This window comes from Aulonocara sp. 'chitande type north' Nkhata Bay, linkage group LG19 (genome assembly GCF_057382095.1).
Source record: "Aulonocara sp. 'chitande type north' Nkhata Bay isolate Kocher_YH1m ecotype deep benthic linkage group LG19, A_spYH_male_GT1.1, whole genome shotgun sequence".
Taxonomy (NCBI): domain Eukaryota; kingdom Metazoa; phylum Chordata; class Actinopteri; order Cichliformes; family Cichlidae; genus Aulonocara; species Aulonocara sp. 'chitande type north' Nkhata Bay.
This window is the reverse complement of record NC_141362.1, coordinates 29,252,407-29,279,192: the sequence shown is the minus strand read 5'-3', so window position 1 is coordinate 29,279,192 and position 26,786 is coordinate 29,252,407. Positions and strand designations below refer to the sequence as shown.

Below are 26,786 nucleotides of genomic sequence, written 5' to 3'. Positions count from 1 at the left end.
CACGAGAGTAGTGAGCAGAAAAAGAGGAAAGCCAAATGAATGTGGAAACGCACACATAAATAAAACAGGAAATTGGGGGCTAAAAAGTGCAAATAATCACTGGATGTGAATGTGTCCATTGAAGCACTCTTTTGGGTGCTACCCCGATGCTCCCACTAATGGTCTGTTTTACTGAAGTAGGACCAGGAATGCTAACCTTCTCAAAGCTTCACAACTCAGGGCAAGCATGGCTGCGCTCCCATTTGTGTATGTGTGCGCACCTATGTGTGCCTCGCTGTTATTATCCTTTCTCTAGAAGGAAGGGAAAAAAAGAAAAGGGGGAACTCATTCTAGCATACGCTCCCATCCTGTAATGAACAGAGTCTACATATTTATGTTTTTACCAGTGAACACTCGAAACACAAGAGGGGTTAAAGTAAAGAGTGGGGAGGTCTTTGGACCGTTTTCAATATTTCCCCCCTCTGCGCCCAATAGGGCAAGTGAGGGTTTGGTTCTTTATAATAATCAGGTGACCAGAGGAAAATAGTTGTGGCCTTAACAAGCCCAAATTAAAAAAGAACATCATTTTCATTATGCAGTCAAACACAATTACAAGCAAATGTTTTCTCTGTGGAGCTGCCCCTGCTTTCAGGGTCTTTGTCCCTCACTCCTTAGTGTGTGCAGAGAAAGGCCCCGGTGGTCAATGGGCAGCTGAGTGGTGTGTTCAGTGGAGGCCCACATCCTTAGCCGCCAGCACAGAATACGTTTTGTTAGAGGAGCAACCATACATTCTCAGCAGATTTGTTGAATTAGAGAGCGCAGCAGGAGATGGGGAAGTGGGGGGTAAGTGATGGGGAGGACTTGTTGCTAGGTGACTGACATACAACTGCAGCATGCCAGTTTCCAGAGCCTGGCACTCCTTGTCTGTTTTTGTTTTGTTTTTCTTCCTTACCTCGTCTCCCCTCCACCCCCTCCACCCCCCACACCGCCTCCCAAACCCTCTACCCCACTCCACCCTCCCATCAATTCACTTGTCTAGCTCTCCTCATTGCTGAAGTGCAGATAATAAAACGGAGAGAAAATACACAAAACAGGGTGAATGGCAGAGGATTTTACAATACCCTTCTACTACCTACTAAGAACCTAGTCATCAGCTTCTCAACTGTGTCGATACTTTAAAAAAAAAACCCTTACTGCGGTTGAGTGTTGTAGCAAAAGGAAAATGCTTTTATGGGGGAAAGTAAAGGTGGATCCTCTCTTTCTAATGTGCCAGTTAGTATAGAATCTGACATAAAGCATTAGCCTCATGGAGACACTTTGCGCTATCAGCAAAAAAAAAAAAAAAAGTCTTTTCCTGTGGCTGGTAAGTGACACACAAGGACAGGCAGGATTTCTCTGAGCCCCCACCTCCCTGTAGGCATCCCTGCTTGGGAGATTTGCCATTTGAAATGCTGATATTTCTCCCAAGCACACTCTTAAGATATTTGCTGTGTATGTATGCATGAAGCTATCACCTTCTCCCTTATACAGATCTATATTCTCTTCTCAAACCCATATTACAGTTTTTTTTATTGCTTTTTTCCCCTGTTTGACAGATCCATTGAATTTTCCTGAGCAAACACTTCCCTCAGCTTCACCTCTCATTCCATAAGTGTCTTGCCTTTCTCCTGAATGCCTGACTTAGCAGTCTGACTACTTACTTTGTCAACTCCATCACTGCTCGTCGAGCATCTCAGTCCCATCCAGCCACATCTGCAGACAGAAGTTATGAGCACGGTGGAAAAGACTGAAATGTAGAATACATGTCTTTATCTATACTGTCGTGAGCAATTTAAGCTTATCCAAAAGATTAGTTAAGACAATTAGCACGTGTACATTTAGGTACGCATTACTGGAACGATGCTTATGCTTTTTTAAATCGTCATTTATAGGTTTATGTTGGCAGCACTTCTGTGTTCAAGTGTATGAATACATGAAAAGAAGTGACTGCGGCTGCTGGTGCTGCCAGTTCTGGAGAGGCCTTACCCGCACACGTCGTCTCTCTGCTTTTTTGAAAATGTATTACATCTTTCAACATCACATATTCATTCCAGGCCCGCGTAGGGTGTAGAGATTCAGGGTCATCGGGATTTTTGATTTCCCCCTCGGTGTTGCATTTATTTGAAGCTCTGTCTGAAGGTCAAAACCAAATACACCCAAACGAAGAAGCCATTGTTGATCTGTTTCTCCACCTTGTGCCTCCATATTCCTTTTCACCAAGAAAGCAGCTATCTTTCTTTGTGCTGCCGGGGGCTTATGAGACTATCAGAGCACACCTGTGCCCTGAGGAAAATTCCCTTGCTCTCTCTAAAGCTGTATTATTCAGCACAAGGCCATGACAGTCAGTGTTTCTAAAAGCATTTGGAACATTGTAAATGGTGATGCTAAAAACTCTCAGGAACCCACCAAGGTATCAAAAAAAAGAAAGAAAAAAAAAGCAAAGATACTGTATACAATAGCATCGCTTTATATGTTGGAGGCTGACTAATTGCCAGGAACGAGATATAGGCTTTACATTGGATGGTAAAATACCTCTATAGCTTACATTATCAAAATAACTGAGTGAAAGCAGTGAAAAGTAATTTTTGCCATGTGATCAAATACTTTAGTAAATTTGGTGATTATATTTTTTTAAATTAGCCTGCTGAATGAACTGGATGACTCAGTGAAATGCTCGTTTGGAATGTTTTATTATAAAATGAACAGATCAAAAATTGCAACATTAAGTAACCATCGCAACTATTTGCTCAATTATGTCTTATCAGTGTGGGTTTTATTTTGTTAAATGTGGGCATGTAATAAGGCCAGCATTAAATGTATTAATAATACAATAAATATTACTGTAAAAAATAATTACATAAATATTCAATCAATTATACTTTAATTGTACTTTTTAAATAACAACACAAAATGTGTGATTTAACATAATTTTCCCTCGTTGACTAAATAACTATGACAGTTTTCACTGTAAATTCATATTTCTGGAATTTAACAGGTTGCACTTAGTGTTCAAGTTTAAATGAATGGCTGCAATCCTCTTTTTAAATTGAGGGTCTGTTTGTGTGTCTACCTGTGTATGATCACATGTGCTGGCAATGAAAGAGCAAAGGTTATCGATCCGTGCAGCTCAGCTCAGCTCGGGTCTTGTATTGACATGTGTTTTGGCTGATGGGATTAGCGGGCCCAGCATTGCTTTTGGTCAGGCTACAAACAACTTCAGAGATAAGATGGCATTAACGCTGTCTCGACTTTTACTGGCTCAGCCTCTGTCAGAGCTGATGTGCTGCAGCGTGCCAAACCATTTTTTTTATTTTATTTTATTTTATTTTTTTTATTGTCACATCACATGTGCAGGCACACTGGCACAGCACATGCGAGTGAAATTCTTGTGTGCGAGCCCCACAAGCAACAGAGATGTGCAAACACAACAGCACAAACGAGCAAAATACAAGAATGGCTAATCTGAAACTAATAAATATATGTACAATATATAATAGTGTATGCATTTCTGGATGTGTATACTAAATATTTTCCTACGTGTGTGTGTGTGTGTGTGTGTGTGTGTGTGTGTGTATACACATTTTTACAAATTAAATAGTAAAAAAATAAAATAAAATAATAATAATAATAATAATAATAATAATAAAATATATAAAATATACAGAGTTGAATATGTGCAAAACAAGTGGCATTTATATACAGTGTGGAGTGCATAATGTTGAATGTTTGGCAGGATGTTAATGAAACTGGATGCTGACGAGACCTCAAATAAACTCGTGGCACATTCTTTGACAGTTACGTAACAAATGCATTGAGTTTAAAAAAGAGCATTTGTATCCCTCCTCTAATGAATCCAATCTTTATCCGACTTAAAATGTGGAATTCTTTTCTTGAACAGACACCAGTGATATGAATTAGCACTGCTATATCACTGTCACTAGAGCTCACCGTGCGCAGGCTAACAGCCAGACTTTTTATTGATCATCGTCCTCTTCTTTCTGATCTTATCACTTTGCTTGTTAGAAAACCCACCGCTGAATTTTATGTTTTACAGTTCGCTCATTTACATTGACCCGAATCCCCTGCATGCCTGTTAAGTATATGATTTAATCTTCCCTGGCAGGAGCACCCAGAGCACCCCTCTGCTTGGCCTCCTAACATGCATTTTTAATCATTATATTAAGATGTCACATAACAGTCTGAGCTCATCAGCAATGCTGCTGGCCATAGCAAATATGGATTCAGCTGTTTAGGGTAGTATTAGACACAGGCTGCTGCCTATTAAAGAGTAATCACTGAATGGGGATGCGTAAAATGTGCTTTTTCTGATATGAGAAGCATAATAAGAGCGACGGCTCACCTGCAAATAAAAAGTAATCTTAGTCTCTTTTTTAAAGACTATTGGAGGCTGTTATATTTACTGTGGAGCGGACAAGAGCAGGAACCAGTGAGGAAATTATTTGACTCATCTTCTCAAGGTCTCTGAAGTCTCCACAGGGCCTTGTCCTTGTAGCACAAGACTGCTGATGCCATGCAGTGCACTGAGAGGGCTGTACATGGATAAATATTTGAGTATTTGTGAGTGGCGAAAGCGAGATGACTCTCAGCCTGTCAGTTATGTTTGGAGGCCTGGCATCAAGCAAACAGGGACCTGCTCAGTGACACCCGGTAACCCAGACAATGACATCAACACATACACATATACTTTCTTTTTGCACCCCAGTGCTCCCCCTCACCCACCTCACTGCATCTCTCACTCGCTAACACACACACACACACACATGCAGCCCTGTCAGCTAACTTCTGTCAGAGACATCACCCTCTAGGTAGTGCGGTGAGCTTTGTGCACACAGTGATCAGGCAGCTCGCCAGCTCTGCCTTCTCCTGCCTCTACCTAGATGATCCCCTTCATCCTAATGAGCTCTGTCAGAATGGCATTTGACATAAGCCATCAATAAAGCACAGCTGACAGATATTAAGAGTCTGGAAATCCAGGATATCCCTGGTCACTGCCTCTTGTACTGCAGACAACTCCTGGACTCTTTAGAAGGCAGATTATTGCATCCACGCTTTGATCCAGTGCAGGCTTAATGGACATTCCAACTTTAAAATATGCACTTTCATTCAAATCTCTAAGCAGTATGTATCATTTTTATAATAAACCAGCCTGTTTGATAATTGCTGCTATTATTTTATATTTCATTTACATGGTGAATTGATTAGAAAATAATAACCTTAGCCAATGAGAACATCTCACTTTCTAAGAGACCGTGAGTGCAATTGTGCCACATTATATGCTGAATCTCTTTTTTCTGAAGCAAGCTTCACAGATTGCTGCTCTTCTACGATTGGCACTGATAAATACTGTGTCAAAGAAACAATTGTGTTTTATAGAAACTAATCAAATTAAAGATGTCTTTTTGATCATCGTAGTAACGAGTGTACCCTTTACTACAAAGCTATTGTAACCTCAGGGTGAAGCCACTGCATGGAGCTCAGTATGATTCATTCTCCTGAGTTTTCTCTCAGTGCCTGGATGTGTGTAGGTAGTCATTATGAGAAGGCAAACAAATAAATGTATGAAGGCAATCCGGCACGCCATGTTTGTACAAGAATGAAGCGGATATTTTTAATAAAAGCACATTTTCTACTCGCATACAACACATTAAGTCGCACGCATCCTAAAGAGATATGTGTAAAGGTCACTTCTGAAAAAGCTGTGATAGTGCAGACAAAAGAGCAAAGTATATTGACAGTGTGTGTGTGTGTGTGTGTGTGTGTGTGTGTGTGTGTGTGTGTGTGTGTGTGTGTGTGTGTGTGTGTGTGTGTGTGTGTGTGTATTTTGACTTGGAGGAGCAGAGGCTCTTAGACAATGTGAAGTGGAGGTGAGGCCCAGGCGGCATGGCTGCGGCGTTGTGACCTCTGCCCTGACTCACGCATCATGTAGCTCCCTAGCGCCAGAGGTCCTCCTGAGTGTGATGAGTTTTGACTCCTGTCACCTCTGGGTGTCGTCAAGATCCTATGACATGGACAGAGTTTTTTATTTTACTTTTCTTATTTTTTTTGAGAGGGTGACCACCATCCCCACCAACCAAAGAAAGGAGCGAGAGGACCCTTGGGGACCCTTATCAGACAACAGGAGCCAAGGAGGAGGTTTGTTGGACGCCTTTAGAGACAAAAATAATTAGAAAACTATTTTTAGAAGCTTGTTTTTTATAGAAATGTCCCTCATATAATGCTCAGAATAATGGTTTTACAGTCTCAGTTAGAATATAGCGTCCTCATAATAGTATTAAATAATAGGCTAATTTGTGATCATTGAGATGTAAAAACAGAGTGCTCTTTTTTTCCCTGTTCCAAGCCTGGAGTATTGTAAAGTTTGTTATTGAATAAAATAGATAAAGGGAGAAAGAGTGTGTGGGTGGCTGCAGAGGAAGGTCTAAAGACCAAGCTTTCAGCCAACCCACCTGTCTTGACGGTTTGTCTGTAGCTACATCAATGCAGTACATTCAGTGAAAAGGCTTTTTTATTTGATAATATCTTCTCATACAGTACTCAGGTTTGACGACTGGACCCTTGCGATGCCCCTTGGACCTTAGAAAACACTACAATTTGGCCAGTTTACTTTCATTCACTGTTAGACTTGATGGCTGCAGTTCAGTGTGTCAGAAAACAAGGGAGTGATTGAAAGCATACCACTGGATGCCAGTTTAATGCATGCTATGTATATGGAAAGTCACTTACTGCTGTGTTCAGTTTCATGCATGTTGTTCTTAAGCGCGTGTACACGCAGGCTTTACTGCTCATAATTACCAGGTTGGCATTTTAGCTGCTGCCTCAAACACACAATCATTTAGTTGTGCGAGTGCTATAGGCGACGCATGCATTTGTTCATTTGCAATTTCTGCCCTCTATTACTCTCCCTCTTACACAAACACTCACAAACGCGGGTTATATAAAGCGGTGCGGTGTGCACTGTGCGCTCTCCCTAGTTTCATTTAGCCCTTTATCTAGTCAGAAATTGACTGCATTCAAGAGTGGAATGGATGTAACAATTGCATGCACTCTATAGCATGCTCCGCAAATGTGTTTTTGAGAAAAAAAGGGGGGGTGGAGGGTAGGTTTCAAGGTATTTCTGATGGCTTTCTGCCAAAGATTAGATGTTCGCTCTCACTGTACCTCACTGCATTGTTTGTTTGCGACAAAAAAATCGTGTTTCCCCTACATTCGTGACAGGAGGAAGGGGAAAACGTTTCGATTTTCCGACGCACTGTGGGAATGAAATATTAAGGTTCTGGAAAAACCTTGTAAATGGGATCTCAATTTTATGCTGCAGGACAATAGGGGGATTTAATAAAGTTACATCTATAGGCCGCAGACAGTTGGTACAACCTTTTGTAATCCTACAGAGATTTACACAACAGAAAATCGATTGGACCAAGGTGTTTGTTTGGCCTCTGTGTGACATGATGAACTGTTTTGTTGGTAAAATGACTCTTCACGTAGCATTGAAACACTCACACAAATACTCCTTGCTGCTGTCATGTCTACGCTCTGACTTTATGGCATTGTGGAATATTTATTCTATAGCGTGTGCTAGAGTAAGCTAGCATTAGTGGGTATAAGGTCAAATGTCATGTGCATTGGTTATAATAAGAGTATTATGGCTGAGCTCTGTAGTAGATGCCCTGTGGAACAAAAGCATGGGAGAGCTATATGTGTGTCAGGACAGACGAGGCCGTGTGTCTGTGTGTGTGTGTGTGTACACAGCCTCCAACACTGGCTGCTGCTGCAGCATTGTGGCTCTCCTCTGTTCATTTCAGCTGGGCTGTGTGACTGAAAGGCAGTGGATTACATACACTCAGGGCCAATGGGTCAGTGGATAAGAAGTCTTCTCTGTTACCACAAATCCAGAGATTAAACACAGCGTCAAGAGCTACTGCCGCCCCGGGGGCAAACGGGTTTGAAAACACAACTCTGAGAGCTTTGGCTTAACCCTCCTGTCATTGTAGAGGCACGGCAAACATATGAGTGAAGTGATGTCTCTTTAAGTCCCAATACATTCAGGTATATTGGTTGTGTTGGTGACATGATGTCTTAATTGGAAAGTTAATCCTGTGCTGGGACAGCTGACTCTAAGTTAAAACAGTCTGTCACGAGCAGAGAGAAACACTGCAGCCTGTGAACCTACACACTAATGTTTGCATCCTTCATCTTTGCCAAGCAGAAGCGGCTTCCCGCCCGGGCAATTAGCTGTGTACATTATCATTGTGTGGCAGTGCTTTCCCTCAATGCCTTCTGGTTTCTCAATTGATGCTGTTTTAGTGATTTAAAATGTGCCGTTTCCATGCGAGACTAATCAGAGCATATTTAAAGTAAAGGTGATATTATGCATTTCAGATGCAGACCGGCATTTGTTTGTTTAGCAGGCACGAACATTTTTGGTGTACCTGTGCACATGTTTGCTTACATCTCAGCAGGCTTGTGGACATGATGAGCAGATGGAAAGAGAAAGGTACTGTCTGTATGGGATAGTGGCAGGATGGCTCTTGGTGACAGGCTTTTGTAGTGTCTTGTCTGCTCCAGTGATCCCAGGGAATCTGGGTCATTTCCAGCCTGTTCGCATCTAACTATTCCCCACTCCTTCCCTCCCTCTGCCCAGGGCAAGCTACGACCCAGCTACATGCAAGTGATGACACAAAGTAAATGTACTCATCTCTGATCGTAAACACCTCATTCATCGCTCCACCTTGCAGTGCTCTTTATGCTCTTGTTTGTCATGGAGCTGCCACCCACCTCGAGTAACATGCATATATCAAGCTGTTTCTCTTTGCCAGTGATATTCTCAAACTCTTTAATGTAGTGAATCTCTTGAAATTACGGCCACAGCAGCTTTATAATGAGCCACTGTGGATAAAGTGCTACAAAGCCTCCATTATTCTTCATTACAGTAGGTTACTGTTGTATTTTTTAGTGTGTGCAGAATGATAAAGGTTTCCAATCGGTTACTGTGGTTTTATTTTATTTCATAAAAATGTGCGGGTTGAAAAGATAACAGTCAACCCTGTTAAAAGTCTCAGTGGACAAGTTTTATTTGCAACTTTCCGAATTAAATTTGTAGTCATTCAATTTAGGTCACAGCTGAATTTTATTACTAGGTGCTACTCTAATTTGCTTGACTCATCCTATACCTCACCACATTGTTTTCAGTCTTCTCGAACCAAGTCTCTCATTTGAGGATTTGAGTAAGAAGATGTGGAGAAGGTACAAAATAACAAGTTTTCACACTCATTTCAGTTTATAGGCCACAAAAAGCTCAATTTGATCTCAGGTGGCCCTGACATGTAAAACCATTGCATAATAACTGTTTTTGGAAAAAGCATCTTAAAAGCCCCCACCCCCTTTTCTTTTAGTGAAAAGAAGTAGGCTCACACTGCACTGTGAAAATGTTCACCTTTAATGAAGCATCCTTTCACAGACAGATGATGAACAGCTGAAAAAAAAAAAACAGAAAAGTCAGTGCAGTTTGAACAATATGTCCACATTTAGTCTCTGCTGTCACTGCAAGTGCCGTTTACAGAAAAAAGCTACAACACTCTTATATGTAAAATATTTTGCAAATAATATCTCACAGCACATTCACATATAGAAATGCTTAAACCGATTCACACAATATGCAATAATGGTGGTATCGCCACAGCAAGAATATCAGTGCATGTTATTATAGAACAATTAATTTTTAGTAACTGCAATTATCACTCTTTACAAAACTATCCAATAGGTCAGACTGAATCGTTTGGCGGTTATAACCCGCGGGCTATCCCTTCAGTCTGAAAGCGTGTATCTACAGCTGCCTTTGCTTGCACCGCATTAACAAGAGGGATTTGCCAACTCTAATATATAGAAAGCTGAAATAGCCTGAAGTTTGTGCGTTCGTGTGTGTGTGTAACTGAGGACTGAAGAGAGGCTTTGGGATTGGTGAAACAAACAGACAAAAGAAAGAAAACAGATGCGTTTGAATGACGTCCACTGTGTCCCTACGCTGCATGTGCGGAGATATTGGTGTCAGGAGGCCTATCCTTCTGACATGGTGTCATAGGTCTTTACGCATTGCTGTACACTTTGGGCGTCAATCGCTCAGCAGTCGATATTTAGGATTGCATTGCCAACCTGTGGCGGTGTTGGATAAGGTATAATCACAGGTTCACGAAGTAGCAGAAACAACTGGCTAAATAAAAGGAAATGTTACATTTGTGAGCCTTTACGCGAGATAAATATGCACAAACGCCTGTTTATTAGCGCAATAAGCCTGCTCATATAGTGAATGTCACTATGAAAAAAAAATCAACTTTTTCTTAAAAAAATTATATAAATCTTTAAAAACATGCCTATAAGGTAGACGTGTTGTTTACACAGGATGAGGTACAATAGTTATTTCCAGTTCTCCATTTAAGAGATCTAAATCAGGTTTATTTTTTATTGATGCACGCTTCCTGGAGAAAGCATTGCAGTCCTTGTAAATTTAGGGTGAGTCGGGAAGCCTGCAGGAATGAAATATTTACAGGCAGCTAAATATTTCAAGCCAGCACCTTGTCAGTCGCCCTCACAATTTATTTCCACTGCTTCTTCCGATTGCGGTCTTATTCTTTATTTACTGCCATTGGTGTTGTAGTATGGGTGAATGAGTGGCGACCCCGGTCAAATACAAGTTAAATAGTCCCAGTCTGTACATTGCTCCTCTTGCGTGCGCAATTTTTGAAAGATAACGTGGTGCATATTTTTGACAAACTAACTGATTGTGCTCATTATTATTATTATTTAATATATAAAATGAAACAGCCAAAGACTGAACAGCTTCTTGTACAGAAGGCATTTCATAACCCCACATCAAGAGTCTATAATTCATGCAAAAACATCCCGAAGGGGATTTGGATCGAGCGTGTGGTGCGTGCGCGCACGTGCACGACAGAGAGAGGGAGAGAAAGAGAGAGGGAGGGGGTGGGGGGTATCTGTGAAAACGATATCAGGCTTTTCCGTCAGAATGAACTTTACTACTGTATCCAGCCATGAAATAATCTGACCTGACACTTCAAACCATCTGCGCTATCTATCCGCCCTCTTATTTACTAAATCAGCCTGTGCACAAAACGGAATGTGTCTGATACTAAAACCGAGTCGCCTGGCGGGGCCATGATAATCCTATATACACAAATATTTCTCTCCCTGCTTTGTTTTACAGCTATCACGAGCTGGACGGACGCAAACGCGTGCGCGCTGATGGAGGCTACTGTAAATTAAAAAAGAGAGAGGAAAAAATAACAACAAAAACAAAAACAACAACAGCAACACAAAACTGAATAAAGGTACCTAAAGGCTGTCATCACACTTACGACTGTTAAACAACAGCAAACATTTAGCCATTTGGAAGAAAAGAAAGAAAAGAAAAGAAAAAAGGAGCATTTGTTCACGGGTTATTTAAAAGAGCGCGCTTCACCGACGACACCTGATAATATTTTATTATGATTATTGTTAATAAAGATTTTGCAGCTGTTCAAGGTTGGCTGCAGATTTGAGGTCCTGTTGAAATGCTTTAATAAATACCGACAATCACACTTTATTTATATTTGTGCACTTGCACTGTGGCATAATTTTATATTAGACGTGCGAAAGGACAAAAATATATATTTTAAAAGGCAAAACAAGCATTTAAAATACGGTATAGAGGCGCTTATAGTAGCGCTTTATAAGATTCTTACAGGCGTACGATGGGCCGGCTTATGACGGAGGGTACATCACAGAAAGCATGGCAGCCTAGCAGGCCATGCTAAACACAACTACAAATGTGATGTGTCGAATTTAGCTTCCACGCCGTCTAATATTATCTGTTGTTATTTATTTATTTGTTTATTTATTTATTACCTCAGGACGGGGCAGCCTATAGTCAGCGGGGATGTGTCATTTCGCTGCGTAAAGCCTGTTTCATAAAGGGAGACTGAGCGTGTCTGTCTGCTCGGGCACTTCACTATATAGGACTCTTCCTTTAACACCGCCCGCCGCGCACAAAGGCGGAGGAGAGCACGGAGAGGCAGCTAAACGTTTGAAGACGCCAAGCAGAAAAGGTCAAAATGTTTATATTATTTTTGAAAAGGGTGGTGCTGAGTGCTCCTTTCCGCCTGATTGGCTGAACTTGACAGTGATTGACGTGCATCCATGGCAACCGGGCAGCCAATCTGCCAAGTCCAATAGGAAATCATCGGAGGGGGCTTGACTGTCTTTTTCTCTCCCCCCTCCTTAAAAATACATCTCAGTTCGGGCTTTAATTCTTTCGTACATTCAATCCCAGCATACCTTGAAAAATAGACTACACCGCCGCAGTGGCTTTAATTTTTCCCCTTGCACCTTCAGCCCTTTGCCTGCCAAGTTCGCCAAGCCCAGAGGATGCGGTAGCCGGCCCCCACGCAGCATTGTCCCTCCTCTGTGGCGTTTTTGGCGTGTGCGTTTTTTCACGGCTGGTCAGACGATTGGTTCGATAACTTTGGGATTGCCTTGTTTTCTGGGTTGTCTTGGATTGCCTCGGCGCACGGGAAGAAGAAGCAGAGGACTCGGCGCGGAGGAGAGAGAGAGAGAGAGAGAGAGGAGAAAGGAGGGGGAGAGGGAAACACGGGAGAAGCCTCCATGTTTCAGTTGCCCATCTTGAATTTCAGCCCCCAGCAGGTCGCCGGGGTCTGCGAGACTCTGGAGGAGAGCGGGGATGTCGAGCGCCTGGGCCGCTTCCTCTGGTCGCTGCCCGTCGCGCCAGCGGCCTGCGAGGTCCTCAACAAGAACGAGTCAGTGCTCAGGGCCCGGGCTGTCGTCGCGTTCCACACTGGCAATTTCCGTGAACTCTACCATATCCTGGAGAACCACAAGTTCACCAAAGAGTCGCATACGAAGCTGCAGGCGCTGTGGCTCGAAGCTCACTACCAGGAGGCTGAGAAGCTGCGGGGCCGCCCGCTGGGACCGGTGGACAAATACAGGGTGCGGAAGAAGTTTCCCCTGCCCAGAACCATCTGGGATGGAGAGCAGAAAACCCACTGCTTCAAGGAGAGAACCCGGCACTTGTTAAGAGAGTGGTATTTGCAGGATCCCTATCCAAATCCCAGCAAAAAGAGGGAGCTTGCACAGGCTACTGGACTTACACCCACACAAGTAGGAAACTGGTTCAAAAATCGCAGACAAAGAGACAGAGCGGCGGCCGCGAAGAACAGGTGAGCTCCGTGCATAACCGTCACCGCCACAATCCTAATTTACGCGAACGCGTCAGAAACGAAACATACCCACACTCCATTACTGCCCATCAAGTGATTTGCCCTGCTTTCAGTTTAGTATACGTGCCTCTTTGGAGGCAATCAGCTCTGACATCAAATCATATTAAAGTCAAAATTATACCGTAATCCCGATTTTCTTCTTCTTCTTTTGTAATAAACGCCGCTTTCAGTGTCTGTGTTGAATCGCAGAAAATGGCCAACCAGCACAACCAAAAAATGGCAACGGGTTTCTCCGTTTTTTCCTGTCAGCAATGAATTATTTGGACTCTGAATAAACATTTGTATTATTTAAGTGTAATATTCCGACTGAAATTAAGTCGACCCTGCAACTACATTAATGGTATTATTAACAGTGACTCCAGTATTCTCCTGGTACTATTATTAGCAGTAATAATAACACAAACAACATAAATCTAATTGCTTTTACATGCAGTTTAACTGATGTCACGTTGTGCTTTCAAAGAACTATTTTCACCGGCTCTATCTGCCTGTTAGATGGTCGGTCGACTTACATAAGGTTATGTTTCATAAAGCCTTGTGTAAGCTAGACATTTACTACTGAGAATGACATTTGAAATTGTCCCATATCCAACAGTTATCCAAATAATATATTTGCTGTCTCCCTGTGGTACGTGGTAAAAATGTATCAATTATAAATTCACTAAGAAAAAAGTCAGATTTCACAGATTCCATTTAATATTTTTGTTTTGTTTTGTTTAAGCAAAAGTAGACATTTTTCTTCTTCTGTATGTTTGTTTAGGATTTTTTATTTTTTTTAATCTAATAAAAAAATCCATTTTGTAAATAATCGATGTAGACAATATATTATATATGTTCTGTATATATTATATACTTATAGACAATAATTTTGATGATCCTCGAAACAGACGGGCTTTTATTGTCATGTCTCTCCTTCCTCTGCTCAGGCTCCAGCAGCAGGTCCTGTCCGGCGGCTCGGTTCGCTCCCTGGCGGACGAGGATGGCACCGTGGACCGCCTGGGGAACTCCTCCAGTCCCGAGGCCAGTCTGTCCAGCAAAGCAGCCGCCTCGGCCATCTCTATCACCTCCAGCGACAGTGAATGTGACATCTGACGGGCAGATCGAGGGTGTTAATGAATTAAAAGGGGATACGAGTGAAAGACAATCCAATAAACAAGTCATAGTGCCTGCGTTGAGATAAAAAAAAAAAAAAGAACATACACACACATACACATACATACACACACAAACTAATATTTGACGGCTGCCAAAACATAAAGGGATCTGTGATCTGCTGCGGACTGCCCGTCCTTATCCTTTTAGGCCTATACTTTTGTTTGCGTTTTACCCACGTGCGGATAACTGAACTTAACACTTGGACGAAACACATTTCACGGACTAATAAGCCAACGCTTCGAGATGAAACGTTAAAAAAAGAAGAAGAAAAAATAAGTAAAAGGAAAAAAAGGAAAAAGGGATGAAGACATCACACGCGCCTAACCTGCTGTTCTCTGTGGGTATTTCATGTTGAAAAGAACTGTGATATTTTTACTTTAAAGTTTTATAAATAATGTTTATTTGCCTATTTAAAACGATCTGCTCTGTCTCTTCGAATTTCATATTCATTTGCTTGGTGTTTTTAATACTTACCTTCTACACAGGTAAACCCGTTGAGCATGCGCGCTTTAGTGAACATGTGTTTCAGTAAAAAGAAAAAAACCCCGTAAAGATAACTTAATAAAAATAATTGTTGATTCAAGAGAGTTTAAAGTTCAGTCTTATTTCTTGGATTGTCGTGTGGATAGAGTAAGAGGAGAAAAAACAAAGTGTTAATAAAGCTGTAAAAATATGAACATTCATATGCTGTTATATAATAATCTTGGATTTTTTCGCTAAGACAAACGTTCTAGTGATATTCGTTTTGATACCTCGATGCTCGACTCCTTGACACGTTTCAGAGTGAGGCCTAATTGGCCGACATGCTTTGCGTCCTGTAATGCAGGGTGACAGCGAGAGGTCACGGAAAGGCCGGCTCACTAACCCGGATGATCTGCGGGAGAGACCATGGAGATCAAAACACAGCACAGATTGTGGACCTGGGCTTTACGCTGCACAGACGGCGCAGGAACAGGCTTCTTAAATCGTGCAAGTGTCCATTTTCCCAAGACATCGAGAATCAGACCGTACATGAGGCAAAGCAGTCTAGTAATTAACATAAACAGACAGCGACGATGAATTTAACACGGTGATACACACGTGCATCATGTTATCTTGACATATATGTGTTTGGACAACAGCTATATAGTTTGTAAGTTAGATGTGTGTGTGTGTGTGCGCGCGCAACTGAATCCTAATTTCATGTTCGGCAACCCTTCAGCTACAAAAAAAACTTTTTAACTATTTTATTTTATTTTATTTTATCTGCATAGCCTCTGCTGCCTTTGTGTTGCCCTGCAAACAGAAGCGGGATGTGAGCACAGTGAGAAAATCCAGACTAAACCACAATGTCAGCCTTTCCAGCTGATGGGGCAACCACCTGGTTTCCTCCTATTTGCCATTAATTAGGCTACTGTAACTTATGAAGCACACAAAAGCCTTTCAGCTTGAACAAAACAGAAGCCAAACGTGTATGGTGAATTGGAGAGAGCGAACAAGTGAAGGGTACTAAATGGGGGTTCAGGGTGCTTCTTTTGATTTATTTTTTTGCTCCTTTTTCAATCTAGGAGGACAAAATAGCTAAATATTTCCGTTTCTATTAAGAATAAGGACAAGGGGGGACTACATGAAAAAAGTCTTTCTCGCAGTCAATAAGGTTGTCAAACTGGTCAGCGGTAATCAGTGCTAATGATGGGTCTGGGGTTCCAGCGCAGACAAAAGGGGTCCTGCCGCTGTTTTGTGAGGAGAAGCGACCGCGGGTCGCTATCCAAAGAAAAGACTCCGCGAGGAGGGTCTGGGGCGCAGAATCACAACTTCTCCTGTGTGTGCGTGCGTGCTTGCGTGCGTGCGTGCGTGCGTGCGTGTGTGTGTGTGTGTCCTCGCTCTCTACGGGGTGAACTCATGGCTTGGCCTATTAATAGGATGTAATCACTATTTTATTGTCTTTATTTGTGACTAGCCCGCACATAGACGCAGTGCGGTGATTATTCTGCGATGAAGTTCTGAATTAAGCAATTTAACGAAGTTTTTTTTTTTTTGCTAAATGAAGCAAAGTGACGTTTAACTTAGAAAACTTGTATTTGTCAGAGAAGAATATTTACCGATGCTTCAGCTTTAAAATATTTTTTAACAAGTTAAGGATAAGTGGCGCGGAGACTCTTTGAGCTGTGGGTGTGATATGTGATGAAGGGCAGGCAGCAGCCTTGGTTATGTGTGTTTACTGTGATTGAATCTATCAGCATCCTTCCGTGCAGACACTCTGGAGTGCAGCATTGTTTATCTATAAGCAGGACTACATATCAAAGCTGTGTGTGATTGAATTGGATCCCCATTATAGCTTACTTATTATAATTGTATGTATATACGTAAATGTGTCCTGGACGTTTCCTTTGGTTGATACCGTAAATTGAATTTCATTCGTGTTTTCCTTCAGGCATAAAACGCAAGATGCTCAACAGTCTCCTCTCACGGTGTACCAAACTGTGATGGATGAGGCAGGAACGCTTAACACCTGGGTAAAAGAACAAAAAACAAAAACGCACAAAAATGTGCGTTCCAGGTGCAGAAAATGTTTGTTTTGAGTTTTTCACCTTAAATTTGTGAAAGATCCAAATTTTGTCTCCTTCACTGTCCGAAAACCCATCATATTACGTTTTATTATGCATGCCCACATTTCCCCCCACTCAGATCTATACGAAATCCAAATTAATGTTTCCATCAGGTGATAAAATAAATATAATACCCACGAGAGCATCTGCACGGAGGGTCTTTTACCTGGAGTATCCCCTGAAGCTGGTGTTTGATTAAAGCCCGTTTAGCGTCTTGATAACACAATAAAGCTAACGCGAGAGATCTGACTGCAGAGGTGATATTCCTGGTAGAGCTCTGTAGGCTTAGACAGAAAAAGAAACATCCTGATAGTTTGCTGGAGTACATCTGGACACCTGCTGCATCCAAGCAATACCCACAGGCTGTCTGTGAATGTAAGGCATTGATTGGATCCTCGGAGTTTAGCACATTGTTCCACTGATGCATTAAAATATGTGCCATAAATTTGGAATATGCTGATTTTTACACTGTGAGGAGCTCTGGAGTTTCCAGCAATGGAAATAAAAGTAGACCACTTAAATCCTGCACAATTTTGAGGTAATCTTCCTTCTTCTCTGCTTCTTTTTGGCGGTGAATGTACTTTTTATTCCGCTGCATTTGGCATCATCGTAGATTCTGATTATTATGCCATGAGGGAACTCGGCTAATAGGTACACCTGTACAATCTAATACAATACAGTTTGCATGATGCGAAATGACTGTTCTGCTCCTTGGTTTCATTTGCACCGCAGGCTTCGCCAAAGATGTATTAATTAACGTGTAGTTTTGTGTGACGTATACAGATCCTTTACTTAAGTAAAAGTACAGATAACAAACAACGAAATACTCCAGTACTTAAGAAAAAGTATTACCAGCAAAGTACCAGCTATTTAAAGCTTGAGAATGAAAAGTATGCAGTGTGCGGAAATATTTGCGTTTCGTTTTGCATTTTACTGCTGTGGGTGTATCATTTGATCATTTTGCAACAAAAAGTCAGCTTTCATCTGCTCAGAAAATTATTTCTGTTGTTTTTATTAGACTCTATTTTCCACTTGATCCAAAATTGGTTAAAGCATTTCACCCTTCCGTTAACCACAATCTTTTTTTTCCAGAATCACCAAATTTGGAGATAGGCGGTTTGCCTATCTCCAGTATCTTGACACACACACACACACACACACACACACACACACACACACACACACACACACACACACACACACACACACACACACACACACACACAAATAGTAATTGTAACCCAGTGATATTACCAGTGTATATATCTGTGTAAAAGGGGTCACTATGCACGAAGCGTGCTGCAGGGTATTAATTAACTATTTCTAAATATTAATAATAATAATAATAATAATAATTTTGATTCACCGGTATTGGACATAAACTGAATATTTTCCTTGTCAGCACATCTCCTGAATTGGTCGAGGTCACTCAGCAGGGGAAATGTGCCCTTTTCAGCGGGGCTTTTGTCCTCCGCCCTCTTCGTTTTTCTATCAAAAACCGCACCCCAGCAACTTAAAAAAATACAAAACAAAACCCCCCAAAACAAACAAACAAAAAATTCATCTTGCTTGTTGTTTACAAGGTTTCACTGCGCGATCTTTAAAAAAAATCGCCATCAAAAATAGTTTATTTGGTTGAGGAAAGCGGGCGTTTTTTTCTGTCGGCTCATTGTGCAAAAGGCCATGAATTTGTATCCAAATAATTCATTTAAAGCCGTTCCTTTCCCCAAGTTCTTTCCAACCTTGGGAATGTAACTACTTCCACTTATTTGTGTTTGCTTGTTAAGGTGTTTTTCTTCCCATCTGAGAGGTTTTCTTTTCAAACAATGGCAAACAATGTGTTTGCGCGCTGTGGAGATGTTTCACTCTGTGGGGGCTTCACAGCACAATCGTCTTCAAAGGGTACTGAAAATGGAAAAGTGCGTGCCAGTGACGCCCCCTGGCGGTGGTGTTTTACTACAGCAAAAAGGTGTCGCTGGTGGGGATGAAAATACTCAATCCAGTTAAGTTTTTGTGTTTTTTCCTTTCACAAAGGTGGTTAAACTTACAGGGTTTATTCCCCCCCTTTTATTTCATCTCCTTACATAAAACGTAATAAATAAATAAATTCCCAAATATTGAAAATCATGCGGATTCACTACTTTAAAGCATATTCCAATTGCTTCAAGTAGTCCTGAATGAAAACAGGATCTGAAAACACAAATGGAAGTGCATACATGCTTTATATGCTGTCTATATGATTATGTTTTGTTTTTTTCTAAACCATGTGCCCATGCAGGTATCACGGTATCTTTTCTTCACGCAATCTAAACGGAAGAAATGCCAGATCTTTTCATCCAGTCTAGTTTTCTTAATTTCAAATCGTTCCGAGCGATCACATTTGCAGCTGATAGCCAATTAATATTAAAGAGCATCACATTTGTTATTGCAGGTGTCAAGAGATCCATAATACTACTGAGCTGGGCACCAGTGTCTTCAGTAGAAGCTGTCCTGATTTGATTTTAAAGCCCGTTGTTGACCTAACGCATATTTATTTCTGCAAATGCCAAATTTAAAGTCAAATATACTCAATCAGATTTAAATGATAAGAGCTGATTTCCTGTGAATGGATGTGCTCAGCCACCGAATCGAAAGGGAAGTGCTGCAGGAGCCTTTCAGCACCACGGACAGAGACGAGGCTCTGCACCTGCAGTACACTCTCCAACCACCTCATCAATCACTCGTTCTGTAATTATCCACCTCTTTGATACAGATGATATTGTTGGGGGATGATATCATTATTCACAACAAAAGAAAATCCTTTCAAAAAGAGCTTCAGACAACGCTACAAAAACTTTACATGCCGACTGTACCCTCTTATGGGCTGCAGCTGCTGTAGAGACACACATTTATAGTTTGAAGTTTAAGTTTGAAACAAAGGTCTTGTTTGGACTAATTTCCAGTGATTCTCGGTAAATTAGTTCTTTGGATCGAATGCAGGGTGTCTGTAATAGCCTCGGAACTCAGAAAAAGTCTCCAAATCCACCACACAGTAGCATCATAACTGCACCAATTTTAAGGACCTTCTGTATAGGTCGAGCACTCATTGATCAGCCGTTCTTTGCAGGTTGTAGGTTACAGCGCTGTAAGTTTAACACACATTGATTGGACACGTTTCGTTTTTGCTTCTAATCATCTGTTCAGCCTCCGAAGCGCGCTTGGATCAATCAGCCAATCTCAAACGTCGCTGCTCACTTTGGAGACCGATATTGGAGACCGGTTATTATAAGTGGTTTTTGTTTTCGGAGATGCTGGGAATAGAAATAAGATGACTGCATGAGCAGAAAACACGCCGTCTATCCCATCGCTATGCTTACTCTCCTGGAGGTGGAGCTGCTGTTTGTGGGTGGAGGTCAGACGGCCTTCAAGCACGTGGCTGTGGCTCTGAGAGAGGCTGGGCAGCGTTTAAGGAGCCAAGAAGAGTCCATTACTCTGGTGACACTGTAGAGCAGGGGTGGACAATGAATTCCCTCAAAGGGCAACATGAGAAACTGGGACTGTTATTGAGGGCCCACCAGTAAGCTAAACTGAAATCTGCTGAATATTTATTTAATCTCTTTAAAGGCTTTTTGGTCCAGCCCTCCACAACAGTCCCAATCCCTCATGTGGTCCCTTGGGGGAAATTAATTGGAGCAGGGATTCAAATATTTCTTCAAATGTTGTTTTTTGTTTGACTCAGTAAGTAGCCCCAGGGCAAAAAAACACCCCCCCCCCCCTTTTTTTTTTTCTTTTTACATTGAAAGCAGAAAAAAGTGAACCCAGTGAAATTACTGGTTAATATTACACTTTCATTGTTTGGTGAAACAAGAGTAGGACACAGCTATGGATGATAATATTATTATAATATTTATCATTATTGTCATCCACGCTACAAGTTAAGGGATCCACCTCGCTTTACACTGTGTCAGTGGTGCATATATTTAAAACTACAGTAATTATTCTGCACAAAACACACAGTCAAAATACTTAGTTATTAACCAGAGCCAATAATGTGGCCACAGATGCTCCAAGACAGTAAGTACAGTAAATAACTAAAGTAACTTAAAAAATACAATAAAGAAAGAGTTACAAAATATAACAAAATAGCCCTAATAAACACAAATAGCTCTAATTATAACTATCCTACTTAAATATATGTAGTTCACACTGAGGTGGCCTGTAGCACTGATGAGAGTGTGGGGTATAAAGCCCAGTTTTCCTATTTGTAAAACAGTTCTTGTTGACATACAGTTGATAACAGGATTCAGCTATAATGACTCATTACACATCATGGGCTAATGTTTGGTCTTCTGACATTATGCAGCCGAGTAACAAAAAGAAGCGTAGGATCTGTTTTAAGCCAAGTATAAGCCAATAATCAGTAGCCCTCAACATTACATCTGTCCGTACTTAATATACTTAGACTGGGTGCTACATCTCTGGTGCATGGCTGTTTTTAACCTTCACTTCAACTTTCAAGGAAAGATGGATTTCAAATTGGTCAGTTGGTCAGAGAAGTTCAGTTTATGGCCACCAGATGGCGACAGCGACCAAATAATGACATCTCTATTTTACAGTTCTGTTCTGTGGCTCATGCTTCAACGTTTAAATACAAGTTCATGTGCGACTCACAAATGGCCTGTCAGATTAAACCAGATAATTAATATAAAACCTTTTACATTTCATGATATTTTTGTCTTGGCTATATTGATATATCGCTTTTATTTTTATAAGACAAAAACAAACAAACAAAATAACCCCCCGAATTTTAAATGCACTCACTTAAGAAAAACAAAAATCCTTATTCGAGCCTTCATAAAATCGCCAGCTTTTGTAACTGTATGTTTGCCTGGTTGAAACGAATTTAGTTACTTTCAGCTAAATAAAAAAAAAGAAAAGAAAAGAGAAAAAGACGAATAAATAAAAAAAACTCAAAGCTGACTCACAATAGTTCAGTCAAAAAACAAAAAAAAGCATCAAGTCACCGTTAGTGGGTGTGTGTAATATGCAGACTGTTTGCAGTATTTCCCTGCGGCCACAAGATGGTGCATAAGAACCATAATGGAGAGGAAACCGCGCATGCGCATCAAAACTAGGCTTTGCAGACATCTGTTCTGTTCAACTGCAGTACACATTAAAGCATGTACAATAAAAGGCCTCAAAGAGAGAAAAAAGTTGCTTTTATTTCAAAGAAGAGAAAGTAAACAGTTCCACTCGTCAGCCCGAGATAACACAGACTATACACTATGTTTGCAGGGTAAGTGTTACCATGTTTTTACTTTAAATATTATCATGTTTAAAGCCTCTCGTGCCCCTTTTCTGACATAGAGAATAAACCATATCAAGGACACCAAAGATCTTTTTAATCTCCTCCTTTATGCAAACAAACAAACAAAGAGACAAAGTGTAGCTTCAGGTTTTGGCCTGAAGTGTAAATGAGTGTACAGCATTGCTGAGTGGAGGGTGTGAATGTACATGTGTAAGAAAGTGTTGAGGCACACAGAGTGAGGGCACCAGTTGGGATTTTAAAGGGTCTATATTTAAACTATCTGCTCTCCAGTTTCTGCAGCTGTCGCCAAGTTTAAGTTCAGCAACTTGGGCCTTTCTCAGCCGTGCTCTTGGGTCGTAGTTATAAACCTGCCAAACTCTGAGAGGCAGAGAGTGAAGCAGGGAGTTTCGCATCTCCTCAAAGCTCAAAGAAAGTGGAAGGTTGTTCTTTGTGTGGGGCTAATTTTAGACTGGTGAAAATGTAGTGAAAAGTTCTCCTACAGCCAAATGCTGTAGGAGAACTTTGCTTCCTGGATTCTTGTGTTGCTGTGAACGTGTGCATCATCCACCTCTGATTGACGCCGCGCTAAAATATCTGCCCAATTACCAGCTCGTCTTTAACTTTTACACTTCCACTTTACTAACACTGCTTAACAGAGCACCAATAAGTTAGTGCTTCTTTAAGCATCACTTCTTTAAAATCATTTGGCATTCTGCTGTTGTAAAACCCTCTTATTTATAAAGGAATTAACTCATATGGAATATAGTCAAAGCAGCTCATATTTTTAGGACATTTTATCCAGTTTTCATAAGAGGCTTCTCGAAGCTTATCGCACAAAAATCTAGCTGAAATCATCAACAACTGATGCAGCTTTTGAAGCTTCGGGAAAAGTTTAGTTGTTTTACTAAATGATGTGTAGCTGCTGCTTCTACAGCAGGCATCAGAGGGATGATGAGAGGGATTTTTTAAGGGTGAAATGTTTCTAGCAAACGGGGCCTTAAATTAGACACTTCACTGATTCTGTTGGATGTGCGATGACAACTGTTCTGTGCATAATTTAGCTGCCGCATAAACCAAACATGCTCCCCACATGTGACAAAGATCCTACTAATCTAGCACTTCAGCCTGTACTTTGGAGGTAGTAAAACAATCTCTCATTTATGCAGACAGAAGAGATACATAGACAGACTGTGTGTGTGTGTGTGTGTGGGTGTGTGCATGTGTGTGTGTCTGCTGAAGTAGTGCCTACTGTCCAGTGGCAGCTCTGAGCCTAATAACAGAGCTTAGCTGGCATACCAAAGCCAGTGGCACACTGGTGTAGCGGTAACTCAAAGAGAGCCCGGTAATTACCACCGGCCGCTGACACCATGCTGCAAATGCACCAGTCAGCAGTGAGAAGACCAGTGGGGCATTTCGCCTCCCCCTGCTGCCAGAGTGTCCCGGTGATCAGCCCTGGCACATCGGTGGCGAGCAGAATGAAACAGCCTGTTTTCCACCTCTGACTACACGAATATCCGAATTTGTTTTTCCCCACTTTGTTGTTGAACATCAAACATCTTCAGTTTTCCCTTTGCCCCTCGTGTAGACTCACTCTTTTGGACTATAAGCACCAAAAGGGGAGTCATAAAGACTTTCTCTCAGGAGAGGCCCACTAGAAAACATACTGCAGGGCCGGAATGGGAAGTTTATTTTGCTTGGTGCTTGCATATCTGTGGGATGTGGGACTCTGTGCGCAGTGGGCTGCAGGAGCACACCACTTTCTGCACGGAGGAGTTCATCACGTCAGCTCCCTCTCCTCAAATCCTCCTCTTCATCTTCTTCTTGTAGTAATTTGAATTCATTACCCCTACATCCTCCTGATTTTTAATTTCTTGCTAATCTAAATATTCCATTGTCTGTTTTTCTGTCTTTATCCATCCATGTTTCCCTAAGACACCCTCCCTCTTCCTCTGTCATCTGCAGGCTAAAATAGTCCCAGCAGCTTTTCTCTGGGCCTTTTGTCCCTGCTCAGGGAGACGTTTGGCACACAGAGGATCGTGTTACAACTTTCATTTCCTGAATGTTTTTTTTCTTTTTCTTTTTTCCTTCTTCTTCTTTTTTTCTCTTTCTGTGTGGAACCAAGAAGGGTATTTCATCCCACTTTCCAGTATGAAGATGAAGAGCGAGGGGGAGCAAGATGGCAGCTCAGATTCAGGCTGCTGTCACTCCAGCTTCAGCAAACAAATAAAGTACAAACTGCATATAGCTGCAGGGTCCTGGTGGAGGGTAGCTGCAGTGTGGTTTGGGCACAGTGGGTGTGTGGATCATGTGTGTGGAGTTGTGATGACTGGTTACTTGAGCTATTTGTGAGCCCCAGGATAGGTGAGGCGATGCCTCTTGGGAGCGTGAGGTAGATTTCATTATCCCATATCCCATACCACTTCCTCTTGTTGTGTCTGCCACCCCTGCCCCTCCCTAAAAACCTCTTGAACCCGAAGCAGAGATGTGTCTTTGAGACCTGTGGACCAGTCTTGGCTGGGCATAAAAGCAGAAGAACACACGGCAGAGTGATAACAGTCACTAGCAGGATTATTATTGCGAAATAAATCCTATGAAAAAACAGTGATCCCAGTCATTATGCCTCTAGTTATGTCTGGCACCTTCAGAGATGCCATGAAGGCTGATTTATGTTTTGAACCACAGAGACAGATGCTAGTGTCTCTTGATGCCCGAGGGTGTAACATTAACTGAGCTGCTTTTAGGTATATTTGTAACATGTGGTTGTTTGAGTCAGTAAATGTACTTTTTGGTTTGGTTAACAAATCATCAAATAGACAAGAAAGAGCAATGTGTTAGTCTGTCTTCTACTGCTATTCAGCTTTTTCACAATCTTTGTTGCTTTGGCAACAATACTTGCCAACTGTTGGTCGCTTTAATGGCACGGAGAAAGAATTGTCAAGCGATCTCCAGCATCTCTTCCACCTGACGTCTTCCAAATTTGTGTTTTAAAGGTTCGGGAAACGTTTCATTCATATGGTCATTTGGAGAAATAATGTTTCAGCTTAGTATCTGTGATATTTTTCTCAAGATTCCAAATCTCCCCACAGATCCCCCCATATTTGACCTTTTTTCTGGTGCCACTGAAACAGTTTTCATTGCTTTTAGCTCTACACATATACTGATCGCTTATCCAGTGTGTGGCTACATACATAAAGTTACATGGCATAGAGTTTTTAATACTTAACTAACTTGTTTAATACCAGTTAAACAATTATGACTTTATTCTGTTATGGTGTAAAATACTTAAAAAAAATACTTTCTGTTAGAACATTATGCTTAATTTTTATACTTACCAGGTCTAGTTAATCCTTAAGCTAGGAGAAACTAAAAATGAATCCCAAAGAAGAGCTCAGGTAGCGGGTGGTTAATTTCCCCATGTCTCTCCTCGCATGCCTTTGTAGGGAATCACTCAGATGAATAAACTGCTGGATTTAGACCCACAGACCAAATTTAATAACTTAATGTTTTGTCACAGGATTTGTTTACAAACTTAGACATGTAGATAAGAAACGTTCTTAAGTCAATTTCACAGACATGCTGGAGTCTCAAAATACACAAAAATTGTGCCAGCCTCCTTTAGACATCCAAGTTCATTTTTTTTATTTTGAAATTTTTTCTGTTTGAATAAAGCGGTTGTGGTCAAGACTTATACTGCTGCTACTGCTTAGAAACTTCTGCTGTAAAAATGAAGACATGTGTAAATTAACATTTTCATTCGTCTATACATAAAGAAGCCATGGAAGCATCAGTGAACTGATCTTACTAACAAGTGAGCGTCACTGTGGTTTTGTATTATAGTGTGTTTTGACTCATCCTCCACACGCAAAAAGTTCATGTATGGCCTTTTGTGCCTGTTTGAATAGCGCTGGCTGGTGATTAACAGCATGCAGCTCTTTAGGAAAATGATTTTTCAGGTTTAAAAGGTTTAAAACAGAGAAGAGGGCAGATTTATGTAAATTATTGGATAAGGTGGTTTTAATGGACACAGTGTATAAAAAGACAGCAACCTTTACATTTGTAGATTTCAACTGAACTTTCACCATCCAGCAAGAAAGCAATCACACGTTACTTAAGAAGGATATTTGTTTACAACTTCCCCCTACTGAAACATGCTCTTCCCTCATTTTTATTCTTTCTCTTTCCTTCACAAAACATCCATACCTTCCATCAGCCCTTTTTAAGCTCTGAAAATTACATTAACAAAGCCAGTAAGTGCTCACAGGAGTGGACCAAAAACACTCCAGACTGAAGTCACTTTTCTGATCAAAAGTATGAGGCTAATGCGACTATCACCTTTCTCCCCGAGCTCCAAAAATACAGATATCTGATTCTGAGCAACCAGAGCTGGGTTTTGTCTCAGGAAGGGGAGAAGTTATACGAGCCTCTGCCTTC

At 41.2% G+C, this 26,786-nt stretch overlaps 2 protein-coding genes across 4 annotated transcripts in view; both read left to right on the top strand.

Moving 5' to 3' along the window:
* ppm1aa (protein phosphatase, Mg2+/Mn2+ dependent, 1Aa) overlaps positions 1 to 18,037 on the top strand; it is a 50,844-nt gene extending 32,807 nt beyond the window's left edge. Inside the window, exons 6-8 of one of the 3 annotated variants that reach the window (XR_015126453.1) lie at positions 6,087 to 6,171; positions 11,258 to 11,381; positions 14,252 to 14,385. Coding sequence is in view for 2 of the 3 variants with exons in the window: in XM_086275600.1 (XP_086131726.1) it covers positions 6,087 to 6,171; positions 14,252 to 14,505 (339 nt within the window). In the remaining variant the exon portion in view is untranslated. Of the gene's footprint in view, positions 1 to 6,086; positions 6,172 to 11,257; positions 11,382 to 14,251 lie in introns of all 3 variants that reach the window. The other 2 variants (XM_086275600.1, XM_086275601.1) reach the window with 2 other exon arrangements.
* Positions 11,960 to 13,269, top strand: LOC147307295 (homeobox protein SIX6). Its single transcript, XM_086275603.1, has one exon. The coding sequence runs from the start codon at positions 12,694 to 12,696 to the stop codon at positions 13,267 to 13,269; it is 576 nt and encodes a 191-aa protein (XP_086131729.1). The 5' UTR covers positions 11,960 to 12,693.
* Positions 18,038 to 26,786: the final 8,749 nt, after the last annotated feature.